This window comes from Platalea leucorodia, assembly GCF_965183815.1.
Source record: "Platalea leucorodia genome assembly, chromosome: 6".
Taxonomy (NCBI): Eukaryota; Metazoa; Chordata; class Aves; order Pelecaniformes; family Threskiornithidae; genus Platalea; species Platalea leucorodia.
The window spans coordinates 20,229,075-20,242,819 of record NC_138828.1 but is presented as its reverse complement, the minus strand read 5'-3'; the positions used below and the strand labels follow the sequence as shown (position 1 = coordinate 20,242,819).

Sequence of the window (13,745 nt, the reverse complement as noted above, 5' to 3'; positions counted from 1 at the left end):
CCTCATCGGCGGGCGACGCGGGGGCGGCCAGGAGCCGCCGGGCTCCGTCAGCGGCCGCCACCGTATTTCGAAAGATCCGCCATTTTCACCCCGTCACCACCGCCCCCCGCGGCCCGCCCCCGCCACACCTGCCCCCGCCGCGCCGCCCAGGGGCCCCGCCCCGCCTCGCCTCCCCGCCGCCCGCGGGGCGCCCCCCCCCCCCGCCCGCCCCGCCACCAGACCCCAACTGCTTCCGGACCGGCAGGGAAGAGGGCGGCGGTGGGTCCCGCACACACCCCCGGTCCGAGGAGGAAGCCTCACCGCCGGCCCCCCGCCACTCCCCAGGTCCGTTTTAACCCCACCGCTCTGCTGCAGCTTTGGGTGCAACTGATCCCAGCGAGCAGCGGTGAAGAGATCCGCCAAGCGGGCATCCCCCGCGACGGAGGGGCGGCCGGGACGGCTGTCCCCGCAAGCCCGGGGAGGTCGGCGGGGCCGCCCGGGAGCCCGCCCCACCGCGGGGAGCGCGCCCAGCGAGGCCGGGCCTGTACCTTCCCGGCGGGAGGCGGCTGTCAGCGTTCCGCCGCTCCCTCCCAGGCTCCGCCGCTCCCCCCCCGCCAGCGGGGCCGTGCCCGCACCCCCTTCTTCGTCCTCCCGCCGCCGCTTTCCCGCCCCTCACACTCACCGGGCGGGCGGGCACTCTTCTTCCTCCTCCTCCACCGCTACCGATGCCTCTCTCCGCCACCGTCGCCGCACGCCCTCCGCGCCTCGCGCCCCCGCCGGCTCCCTCCCCTCTCCTCTCCTCCGCTGCCGCGGCCGCGGCAGCGCCCGCGACGAAGCCGCCGTGTTTGTTCAAAATCACGCGCCCCGCGCCATTCCCCCGCCGCATCCCATAATACTGCGCCGCGCCGCCCTGGCAACCGCCGGCGCAGCGCCCCGCGCGCGCGCCGCTCCGCCCCACCCGCGCCGAGCCGCCCGCTTCCGGGGCCGCGCGCGCCACTCGAGGAGGACCTAGCCTTGCCCCGAGTTGAGGCCGCCGACGCGCGCGCACACCTGCACGCGATTATATACGTATATGTCTCTATAAGTGTCGCCCGGCGGCCCTGGGGGGAGGCGCGCGTGGGGCCCGTCCGAGCTTTATCCCTGCGGCCGGGCTCTGCCCGCGCGGACTCCCCCTGCCACGTGACACCGCGGCGCGGCAGCCCCTCTAGCCTGCCGGCAGCGCGGCTCTGTGGTAGGAGGAGGTCTGCGGCGCGCGAGGGGGACGGCGGCGGGTTGGTGAAGATGGCGGCCGCGGTGAGGCAGGACCTGGCGCAGCTGATGAACTCCAGCGGCTCTCACAAGGACCTGGCGGGCAAGTGAGTGCCGGCGCCGGCCTCCCTGTGGCGGGGCGAGCCGGGTGAGCGGCCGTCGGGGTTACGGCCGTTGGGGGGGACGGGGCCTCCCGTGCCCTGGGCGGGCGAGGCGGCGCTTGCCCAACGGCCGCGCTTCTTTAAATAAAAAGAAGAAAGAAAGAAAGATTTCACCTGATGATTCTGTCTTTTTTTATTTATTTTTCGTTTCTAACCACGGCTTGCTCTGTGCTGGTGGTGTCATAGCGCAGGCGCCCGCGCGGGGCCTTAGCCTTTCGCCGTAGCTCCCTCGTGTCTGCCCATCGGCTGCGCGAAATTGATAGGTCGGGGAATATATTTTCCTCGACTGCTGTGGATATGTCAGTAACTTCATTATTATTATTATTATTTTCATTGGGTGGGTATTTTGGATGGCAAACCTTGGGGTTTGAGCTACTCACAGTGCAATGTGTCAGATTTTCTCTCCCCCGAGGGTTCAGTCAGATGTTGATCAGTCAACTGAAATTCTTTGAGTTCTAGTCCAGTTGCTTATTTTCTAGAGGAATTGCTTCAGTTTTACGAGTTTCGTGTAAAAACTTGGAAATGTTCCCCTCAAAATATGGCTTCAGCATGAATTTGGTACTTGATCAGTATTGCACACAGTGAGGCTATAGCCCAGGCAGAGTTTAATTAGCTTTATGAAGCATGAAAACTGGAGTTGCTATTTTTGCAGGAATAAACACTTAAAAATGCATAGTCTGTGCCTGTGCTCGTTTCAAGTGGCCATAACATACTATTTACTTCCCACTCCCAACACTGTTTCTCATTCTCGTTGAATATGGCATTTTGAACATTTGACTAACTTTATTAATCTTAAGCTATGAGCGATATAGTTTTCCTTACTTTTTCTGTGCACTGTGCTAGGGATGTGATATCTTTTTTTTTAACCTTCAAAATTGCACATATGTTCACAGATAACAAATGATGAGCTATGTTATCAGAGAATCTAGTCCTGGCATTTAAAAAGAGCCAGATACCAATTCCAGGTGGATGTTCCTGACATTTGAGCACAAATACTTTGGAAAATTGACATTTTAAAGGTATAGAAAATATAGGCAAAAGTAGGGCTCTGACATAGAAAATAAACAAAGAAACAGAACTTGTTCCTGAAAAAATGTGCCCTGCGATTTTTTTAATTTTTTTTTTTTTTTAATCTGTGGACAGATATCGTCAAATATTGGAAAAAGCCATTCAGCTGTCCGGTGTAGAACAACTTGAAGCTTTGAAAGCTTTTGTAGAAGCAAGTAAGTGCATCTGGTATAATCGGTTGCACACTGAGTGAAGTCCAGAGGTCTGTGGGGTTGCATATTTGTTAGCTCTACGTGAGGCTATGTAAATACGTTATATTTTGGTCCTATTGGAACTCAAAACACAACTAGAAGATGAACCATCATCTCCACGTTCAGAAGTTAAGGGAGAATGGACTTGTAAGCTTTGTAAATTATTACAACTTTCCAACCTGTCAGTGTGACAGTGTCGGAAGGTGAAAACATAAAGTAGTCTCTCAATGCTAAAATTGGTACTGGATGCCAAGCAGTATTTAAACTAACAGCCCCCTTCTTCCCCTATCTCAAGTTAGTCTGAAAAACTGTCAAAAAGAAATGGTTAGGGTTTTTTTGTGTTGTATTGGATGTTTGGATTATTGAATACCTCTATAAATTACACCTGTTGTAATTTTTTAAAGTTGAGAATAAACTTAGTGAAATTTAGCCTAAAAGTTTACTTTGTCCAAGATGTTTCAGTAACAGAACAGTGATTCAGAATGAAACATCTCTCTAAACTATAAATCAAAGTGAGAAATTCATTATGATCTGTCAGGGGTTAGAACTCTGGTGACCTCTAGTGTAAACAAACTCTTTCTGAGAGAAAAAAATTCACCTCTTAAAAACAAAGAAAAAAAAAAAACCCTTCACTTGGATACAGATTTAAAATATTCAAATTTAATATAGAAGCAAATGATCACTTACAGTGAAGGCACTGACAAGCATTGCATCCATCTTGTGTTTTTCTTCCATGCGTCTCTGAACCAGTGGTGAATGAGAATGTCAGTCTAGTCATCTCACGTCAGCTACTGACAGACTTCTGTACCCATCTTCCAAGTCTTCCTGACAGCACGGCCAAAGAAATTTACCACTTCACCTTGGAAAAGATACAGCCTAGAGTTATTTCATTTGAAGAGCAGGTGAGAGATCGATGACGATGGGTTTTTGGTTTGTGGGCTTGGTTTTGTTTCTTTTTTCCCTTATCTGCTGACTTATTTTAAGTCTTTAAAAAAGCTGCTCAAAACAGATATTCGTACTTAGAGTACAATTTTGCATTCCTGTACATGCAAAACCTGAGCTAAATGCAGAAAGTATTTGGGACCGTGCAAAGAATACAGACTTCATCTCTTCATCAGACATCCTGGGCATGTAATTCCTCTGCTACCAGAAAATGGCTTCTTACAATGAAACAATACTTGAGCTACTGGAGGTACTGTCAAGAGACAGACTGGTACTCATTGTATTGCATTTTACCCAACTAACAGAACAGGCAGGTGATGTAAAGAGAGAAGCATCTTGACAAATAGCTTTTGTTTCAAAATAAGTATCTCTGTGTGTGTATTTTAGCCATAATCATTTTACCGGGAAAAAATGTTTTCTTGAAATCCCAATTCTAGTTAACTACTGAATGTGCTGCAGTTCTTTTTCAATTCAGTTCTTGGGTTTGTTGTATGAGTATTCATGATCATCTGAGAGTTCTTACAGAAGATGTTTGTATAAAAAGCCTTTAGGATCTAGTATTTGAGAAGAAAAGCAAGGCAGTTTCTGCAATGATTTGTATTTGCTTCTCTTTATGTTTTGTCTTTTTAAGTAGCTATTACTCTAAGTCTTAACTGAACATGCTTGCCTATATGTTATAATGATTATGCATAAATTAAATCCAAGACATCAGATGATTTTTTTTAACCACACTTCTGCTTATAAACCCCAGATTGTAAGCACTGATATTTTTCCTGCTGACAGCTACTCTACAAAGTAGAAGTTTCTGCATTAGGATTTAATCATAGTTCACCTCATTCATATCTCACAGGCATGATATGAGGTATAACTGCAAGAAATGGCTTGTGGATCTTGGTGCTCCAGTTCTTGAAAGCCCCATTTCATCTTTTAAAAGCTTTATAAAAGGTTATCACTCCCTGAAGATACACTCCTTTTATCTTGTCACAAGCTTAAATGGAAATGCTTCAAATCAGCACTCATATTTAAAAAGCTTAGTATTAAAGCTTGATCCAGGAATCAGGATCCTGGTGTGGAAGGAACTCCTCGTGTGGGAAGAGTTGCGTGTGTGCAGGTTTCTGCATCTGTGGAGCTGGGGTATCGGTTGAGGTGATTCGTGAACAAGAACAAATACTGTGAAAGTTAATACAGAATCATTCAACTTTTATAGCGTTTGCTATATTTTATTATTGTTTAGGTTGCGTCAATAAGGCAACATCTTGCATCAATCTATGAGAAAGAAGAAGACTGGAGAAATGCAGCACAAGTATTGGTGGGGATCCCTTTGGAAACAGGGCAGAAGTAAGTACTGTGGTGGACACAGTTCTGTGTTGTTAAATATACTTGCTCCCTTTGTACTTAACTAGACCAGTGAGTGAGAATTTTGGGGTTGCATGTTTTCCCAGGGTTTCAGTAGTTCAAGCCAGAACTACTGCCAGATGACAGAAGTATAGCTTGCTGTCTGTACGTTACAGTAAACAGTTTAGTGGGTAAAAATACTGCACCAGAAGTTTTGCACTATTTATTAGTCTTGTTGATAAACAGCCTTTTTGGTAGTATTTTACAAAAATGCTTCTTAGGTTATTGAAAGGTTCTTGAAAGGTGGCAGTTCTTCCACGCGTTTGCTTTTACAGTTCAAAATGAAGACAGAGTTTGAAATTGGATATTAACAAATACAGTTGAGGTTTTTTGTAGGCTTTTGTTTGTTTGTGGGTTTGTGTTTCGGGTTTTTTTTAAGTCTAGAACCCTTGCTGTTACTTTTCTCTGGCTGTCCTTTCTATCCTCTTTGTATGCATGTGGAAGGAATTGCTATAGGTTTTGCCTATTTAGCATCTATTTATTCCACTACAAGTTTGCTTCTTAACTCAAGTGGCTTACCACTTATGGCAAACTTCCAATCCACTAAGAATGGATTATTAGAGTGTACATTTATGTTTTGGTAGACAGCATTCTTTCTACTGGTGTTTGTAGGAGCCAGTTCTATATTGATGTTCGTCTCAAATTTCCTTACCTTGAACAGAGAGCACTAATTTTGGTGTTAGGGAAGAAGACAGCAGGATAAAGCAAATGTAGCCAAGTGCTTAAGAAGCATAATAGATGTTTAGAACAGCTAAGAGCCAGCGTAGTTGTGGAGCAACTCTGAGCACTTGCTTTTCTGCTTCTCTACAGGCAATACAATGTAGATTATAAACTGGAGACCTACCTGAAAATTGCCAGGCTGTATCTGGAGGACGATGACCCAGTTCAAGCAGAAGCTTATATTAATCGAGCTTCCCTGCTTCAGAATGAATCAACTAATGAACAGCTGCAAATCCATTATAAGGTTGTCTAACTTGCTTTATTGCTTTCTCTTTCTAAAGGGAGATGATTCCACATTGAGATGTTTTTATGCAATGCCACTGAAACTTTCATAATGAGAAAAGAGAAAAACGGAAAAGCTAAATGGTTTTGGGAGAGCCACATCTTAGCAATAATTAAGCAGCTCATTCCTTGTGATTTGGAGATAACTCTGTAAAGGTCTTTAAATGGCAGGTTTACTGACTGAAAATAAAAGTTAGGCTTCAAAAGATCTGGAATATTGTTGAAATATTGCCTCCACCTTTGTCTGTAAATCTAAGCGGGGAAAAAAAATCATGTCCAATATTAGGGACAACGGAAGCTCCCACCCCCCCCACCCCCCCACCAGTAATTAAATAGTAAGTCCCATCCATAAAAGTAGCTTTAAGTCTCAAGTAGTAAAGTAACTGCTGATCTTTCTGCTTATTTGTGGGTTTACTGTGTACATAGTTCATACACTAATTTCTCAAACCACTTAAGTAACTGGATGAGCAGTGATAACTATAGTGTGACAGTACCAATCAAGTGTGGTGGTGGTTAAAATTCTACAACACAAAGCAGATGTGCCATGAGCTGTAACTCGGGGTGTGGTGGTTTTGGTTTGTTGGTTTTCCCTTTTCTTTTTTTCTCCCCTCATGCTATGTTTTAAAGCATGCACTCAGTTGGAAGTGTAAATATTTTCTGTAAGCATTAGAAAAGCACAAAGGAAGGGAGAGAAGAAATATCAGATGCTGTTACAGCACTGAAAGGGAAAAGCAAACGCTTGAAACATATAAATTGCTACCTAAGTGCTAGCTGTCAGTGTCAGTAGTGAAGGCGAAGCTTATGTAAGTGCAATATCAGCTGTACAATATTACATTTGCTTAGTTTCTCGCGTTTAGATATTTGCAATGTTTAACATGTGAAGAATGCTGGGAAATGGCCTTTCAATTGCTTTCCGTGATGCTTAAAGCAAGGGCTTTACAAGTCAAGATAATCATTCAAAGACAGATTTCCCTAGGATGCAGTAGAGCAATATTTATAGGAGCTGACATGATAATGTGGCAATTCATACACACCTATAGTATGCAGCCACCCCTGTTAGTTTTCTTTTTCTTTCTTTCTAGGTTTGCTATGCTCGAGTTCTTGATTACAGAAGAAAGTTCATTGAGGCTGCCCAAAGATACAACGAGCTCTCCTATAAGAGCATAGTCCATGAAACTGAGCGACTGGAGGCATTGAAGCATGCTTTGCATTGTACTATTTTGGCATCAGCAGGTAAAATATATGTTACATTTTTGTATAAAAGACCAACATAGGTATTTCATATCCCCCAAAGCAAGTCAGCTTGTGCATTACTTGTGGGGGAGGGATCTTGTCATTAAGATTTGGTGAGGAATCCAAAATTGTGAGCATGATGTCAAAATTACCTGGCATACTGTTAACTCAGAGTTGGATTACTTCTGTGTCTTTGCCAGTGATAAGGTGGCATCTTGGCTAAAGATACAAAAGAAAGTTAGTGGCAGACAGTGTTTTGGAACCAAACACAACCGAGTTCCTTCTTTGGTAGAGCTTTGTTGGTTAATTGCATGTATTGAGAAAAAGAAGATGATAACTTTCTGTTATTTACCTCTAAATACTCAATGCTTTGGTGATCATTTATGGGGATTCTTCTTGACTCTCCTAGGACAGCAGCGTTCTCGCATGCTTGCTACACTCTTCAAGGATGAGAGATGCCAGCAGCTTGCAGCCTATGGGATCTTGGAGAAAATGTATCTCGACAGAATTATCCGTGGAAATCAACTGCAAGAGTTTGCAGCTATGCTAATGCCTCACCAGAAAGCAACTACAGCCGATGGTAGGTATTTCTCTAAAGCCTCATAATGCTAGGCGTTCATCCACAGGAGTTAGATTTGCCCAATGCAGTCAAGAAGTGTGATGGAAAAGAATTTAGTGTTGCTTATGTGATTATTTTTAAATTATTTCCCAGCATGTTAACCCTCATCGTTAGTAAAGCTTCTTAGCCATAGTTCATCTTTCTGATTGGCTATTAAGGTTTTGAAATACTCTTCTAGAAGATAACTTATAAAAATCTTGTTTCTCTCTCCATGTACGGGCCTCTTCATTGACAACCTCCCAGTATTTCTAACCTTGCCTCATACTTGGAGTCTCTGTCCTTTTGAGCTTCTCCAGTTCTAAAGCACTATTATAAATAGGATGCCTAGAAACACGTGACATGCATGTAAGGCCATAAATGGTCTGTGCGGATGGTAAATTTGTTTGAACTGCTTCCTGACTTGACAGGAAGATGACAGATAGTGAGGGGATGACTTTGACCTCACCCTGTCTCCAAATTGTTTTCTGATCCATCTCACTGGCATCTTATTAGCTCTGTTCTTCCTGGAATCTCTGAACAGTGAGAAATAATGTGAAGTAATGACTTCACTGGAATCCTAAACACACTGGTCTCAATTTTCTAAATTAGAATAATATTGAAGTGGAAAAATACATAAGCATTAAATAGTTCTTAATCAGGAAGACCTTCCTAGTGAGCAGTACTTGTTGATTAAGGACAAATAAACAACTGTGTAATTGCAGAGGTGAAAACGGGGTAAAGATATTTACTAATAATAAGCTGCAGTCATTTCCTTGGGTCAATTTGTTGTTTATTTATAACCTGTACTGTTTGTCTGTATAAGTTAAAGAAGGCAGGTTAGTTGGTATTTAATAATGTGCTTATCTTCAACTAGAGCTTAAGGGGCAAATGAGTTAAATTGTTAAATCAAGAAGAAAGAAATTAGATGAGGGTTTATCACAGTACAAGCACAGTAAGAGAGAGGTTAATTGTATCCCTAAGAGCTGTAATGAATAACCAAAAAAGGAATGGTCTTTCCATTTGGCAAACTAGGAACTGATCACAGGAGGTCAAACTCCCTCAATTCAGATGTTGAGTCTTGTAGCAAAACCAAGGGCTCCACTTGATTATTCTAGAAATTAACTACAAGGGTTTAAGCTATCTGTCTTAAAATCAACCACATGCCATCCATTTCTTTGTGTTCACTTTCTTCTGCGTAGCATAACACTGATGCAAGGCAGATGCATCTGGACCTTCTGCACACGTAACCCTGGGGAAAAAAAGCGTTTTCCGTCTGCTGTACAATATAAACCAAGTATTTCAAACCTATAGTAATGGATTTTTTTTTCTCATCAAACCCCTAAGGTTCCAGTATCCTGGACAGAGCTGTTATTGAACACAACTTACTATCTGCAAGCAAGCTTTACAACAACATTACTTTTGAAGAGCTTGGAGCATTACTAGAGATCCCTGCAGCTAAGGTATCAGTTTTCTACATCTTTGTAAAAACAAGGAGCATCAGAGACATGAGAAAATAACTGTGGTAAATATTAGGAAAATTAGTTCAATATTAGGAAATAATTAAATATTCCATATTATGAGGAAGGTTAAATATCTGGAACATCTTATGAGAAGGAAGAGTACACGATGTGGACTGAAAAATAGTGGGGTTAGATGCCACTGATAGTATGTCTGATCATTTCCTAATTAGTGTTGTCTGTAGGTTCCCTTCCACCTTCAATGTGTGGAGATGTTGAAAAACCCATAAGCACTATTAGGTCTTAATAATTTTTAACTTCTTTCAGAATGGAAGTAGTTTCTAATGTCTTTCTCTCTTCATTATTTCAGGCAGAAAAGATAGCTTCTCAGATGATAACTGAGGGTCGCATGAATGGATTCATTGATCAGATTGACGGAATTGTTCATTTCGAGAGTAAGTTCGACCACAATAATTTTTTTTTTTCAGCACCATTCAGAGTGAGCTTTTTGAGTTGCTGCATTACAGGATAAGGAAATTAAGTTTCTTAATATCTTCTTTCTGGAGTGAGCTTGCTGTGTCTTGCTGTGGCCAGGAGGTGGCAGAGTTTGCCTTAATGGAGGACCACACTTGACCCACCCTCCCTACTGTGCATTCTCTTACCCACAAGAAACTGTATTTATTCCATCAGTCTCCTTGTAGGAACAGGTTCACTAGGAAGTTCTCTGTTCAGTTCTATTTTGCAATGCAGGAGTTAGGCTTCTAACAGACAGCCAAAATCATTGTAGCATTTGAATACAGAAATGAGCATGATATAGCTGCAAGGAAGGCTTCCTCTGTGAGGTGGGCAGTGGCAGAAGAAAAGGTTGCAGTTGAAAAGGCAAGGGAATTGCGAAGACCTACTTTGTTTTGTATGTTTTGTTTTGTTTTTTTTTAGCTCGTGAAGCTTTGCCAACTTGGGACAAGCAGATTCAGTCACTGTGTTTCCAGGTTAACAACCTGCTGGAGAAGATAAGTCAGACAGCCCCAGAATGGACAGCGCAGGCAATGGAGGCCCAGATGGCTCAGTGACTGTGCAGCCATTGTATGAATGGAGGCAATCAACTGCCTGCTGTGCTGGAAGAAGGGAGCTGAGTAGGACTGTGAAGCAAATGAATAACCCACCTTCTGCTTTCACTCTGGCTTAGGACACAATTAGGTGATACCATGTTTGATGTGACAGTCCCCCAGTTCTCTGACCATAGAATGATTCTGTTGCTGCCTCTGCGCTGCACTCTGCTGTCCTGAAAGCTGTGGTTTCCACATAGAAAAGGCTGTAATGTCTGCAGCAAGCTTTGGTTTTGGTTTATTTAATTTTATTTTTTTTCCACTGTATTGCTATAGCTTTGTAGCCCATTACTTCCTATGATGCTTGTCATGCTGTGAAAATATATAAGTGCCATGTTTCTTTTAGTTGTAATTATTCTAATAAAGGCTGGAATGAGCCACTTGGTTTAAGTGTTGCAGGGACCTGGGTTTTTTTGTTTGTTTGTTTTTGGTTTTGTTTTTTTTTTTCTTAAATGGTAACTTGAAATAAGTTGAATTTTTGGAATTGTCAGTTTCAGCCCCTGAAAACGTTAAATGAAAAACAGCTTTTTTCCTTTTTCTGTGTTTATAAAACACAAATCTGAAATCTTAACTGAAGGAAATACTGATCCTTCTCCTGCATTGATGCAGCAGGGTACAGAGTTGTCTGTGCTGAGAGATGAGGTGTTCCAGTGTTCCCAAGAGAGCTTGTTACAATGATATGGTAAGCGATGAGAACATAGCACGTGCCAAGTAAGTTAAGCCAAGCATGTTCTTTGTTTGATTTTCCAGGTCAGCATGAATCGGTAATTTTGCAAAAGTATCCATAGTGGTTTTTTGGAACTGGAGGTATAATAAGAGACTCTGACAGGTAGGGATTCTGCATGACAAAAGATTAAACACCTGAAACTGGAGTGGCTGGAGAATGCTGTGCAGACTACTTATATAATGAGATACAACAACTACGTAAAGATGTCATGTGATAAGCAGGACTAACTTGAAATGCTTATGCACCGCACCAAAGTATCAAAGCGGCCCTTGTGATGTTCATCAGTCTGGAGTTGTGCACTCTTTACCCATCCTTATGATCTGCCAGATACATGAGTCTTATTGTGTGATTTGCTGCAGAGGTTTTCACAGAGAGCTCTTCTGGTAATGGAGAGTTTCATCAATAGCTTTTTCCTGTCCAGAGATTATTTTTTAGTTTGAGGTGATCTTGTTCAGGTTGTAATTCCAGCTTTGATGTGAATTACCTTAGCTCCTTTTTAATTTCAGTCAAGTAATAATACTGAGTTTTCAGTCTATGTTTATCCTAGTCTTTTTGTCTCAAAATCTGGAGGATGTTGACATCTTCTCGAGTCAAAGGTTTTGGCCTAAACCACAACTCTAATGCCTTGATTTTTGTTTTGCCTTTTTTCTTTTTTTAAAGCTGTTTATGCATTTAGATTTGTAGTGCTGTTAGATTTTTAGAAAAGCCAGGAGCCTAGTGAAGTGTGGTTCATCCTGAAATAGAGATGGACTTTTGTCAACGTAGCAGGTGATATTTCTGAGTCCCAAAGCAACTGGCCAGGTAAGTTATGATGTCTCCCAGTTGGTAGCATCCTTTAGTTTCTCTGGGAGGGCAAGTGGTGACAGAGCAGTTGTGGGAGCAGGAAGGAGCTGCCAACCTCTTGGCAAGTTTACTGTAAAAGAGCAGATGTGGAAGATTTTCCAGATCCTTATTACAGATAGAGGTTGGGTAGCTGTTGTCCTTCAGTGTGAGCTGACATAGTCCAGTATAAGGGTCTCTGTCTACTATGGTTGGTGTCTGGCACTCTGGATGCACACCTCCAATACCCACAAGGGTTATCTGTCTTACTAAATAGCCTCCTGCATTACCCTCTAGTACAGCAGATGTAAATAATTTATTTGCTATAGGAGAGATGCTGGTGTTTCAGTAAATGGCAGTAAAAGCCAAGCTGACCACAAGTGAGTCCCAAGTGCACTGTATGCATCTTTGCTGTACTGCTTTTTCCAAGTCAACAGTGTCAGAACTCGGAGCTGGCTTTGGCTAGTCCTTGAATAGCTTCTTTTTTTATTTCCAGACAACCTTTTTTCCTCTCAGTTCTCCCAATTACTTTAAAGGCAGCTATAGTGTCAAAACATTTATGTAAACAGTGTAAGACAGTTAGATACACGGTATCTAATTAGTAATTACTCGAGTAGTAATTTAATCTAGTCTCATCAGAAAAAAAATTACCATTCAAAAATTTGTGATTAGGCTTTTGATCAGTTCATTGAAGTGACTTACTTCATGATTAAAACAGAAACTTCAAGTAATACGGTAAATTCACTCCCTTAACTGGTCATACCAGTACAGCTTGAGATTTGCAGTGTAACCTTGGTTAACAGCTGTTCTACAGAGGATCAGACATCCTGTCTCATTTCTTTAGAGCAGGTTCATTGTTTGCCTGGTTTATCCAGAAATAATCACTTATGTTTTGACTTCGTTTATATTCTCTTTTGCCCTGGAATACTTCAGTGACCCAGGAAACTTAGGTTACTTAGGGATTTGGAGTTATGTTGGATGCACAAGCTCTTATCTGTTGAGTCCTACAAGGAGATGAATTCATGGTTTTGCAGTAACAAAAATGTAGCCCTGTTGCAACAAAATATTCATTGCCAAGATTTCACTCATTTCACTGTTCCAATCTGGGAGAAAAAAAAAAAAACTATTTCAGAACCATCTAAATACAAAAGCAACAGTTGTAGAGGAAGTCACCATTTCCCAAACAAAAAACAACAAGGATTTGCCTGGTACTGGAACTGATATAGGAAAGATAGCAGCCTGAAAATTTTATATTTGGTATTAGTAAATACCTTATGTAACTTTCTTTAAAAAAAAAAACAGGAAGGAAATATTTAGTGATATTGGCATTCACAGAATTTTAATAGACTTAACTACTCTTTCCATTTCTGCTGTTGATATTTAAAAAACATGACAAACATTTGAGCCTTCAGAGGCTTTTATGCTTTGTTTTCTCCATTCTGTTGGAAACTCCATTCACTCAGTTGTGTATCTAGCTGCATACCTTGGATCCAAGCAACTTCATACTTCTCAATTCTTTAAGTGCTTACAGAAACAAAACCAAGTTGGATGACAATGCAAACATCCCTCAAGAAAGGAATTCACAAGGTTTCAGGATGTCAAGCTCAGAGTGACAGCATATCACTGCTGTTTCCAATAGTTTCACATCAGCAAGTACTTGCTATTAAATTTTTTAATACAGGAAAGAACATAGAAAGCATGCACACTTGCTATACTTGTTATACTTGCCTAGATTCATAAAGGTGTCTTTTTTTCAAGGTGCCTTGCCACTACTACTCAGTAAGAACCTATCAAGTCAGTTTAGACCCAATTATGTTGT

The 13,745-nt window shown here is 42.2% G+C and overlaps 2 protein-coding genes across 4 annotated transcripts in view; one reads left to right on the top strand and one right to left on the bottom strand.

The window, feature by feature from the left end:
* Positions 1-743, bottom strand: part of LIN54 (lin-54 DREAM MuvB core complex component) — a 43,366-nt gene extending 42,623 nt beyond the window's left edge. The window contains exon 1 of one of the 3 annotated variants that reach the window (XM_082314884.1): positions 662-743. The gene's annotated coding sequence lies outside the window, so the exon portion shown is untranslated. Of the gene's footprint in view, position 1; positions 90-527; positions 548-661 lie in introns of those variants that run through there. The other 2 variants (XM_082314888.1, XM_082314886.1) reach the window with 2 other exon arrangements.
* Positions 744-956: 213 nt separating this feature from the next.
* COPS4 (COP9 signalosome subunit 4) lies at positions 957-10,770 on the top strand. The gene is made up of 10 exons (XM_082316010.1): positions 957-1,334; positions 2,532-2,611; positions 3,398-3,549; positions 4,824-4,927; positions 5,795-5,948; positions 7,069-7,219; positions 7,629-7,799; positions 9,162-9,277; positions 9,645-9,729; positions 10,211-10,770. Exons 1-10 carry the CDS (start codon positions 1,261-1,263, stop codon positions 10,342-10,344), a joined length of 1,221 nt encoding a protein of 406 aa, XP_082172136.1. The 5' UTR covers positions 957-1,260; the 3' UTR covers positions 10,345-10,770.
* The last annotated feature ends 2,975 nt before the right edge of the window (positions 10,771-13,745 follow it).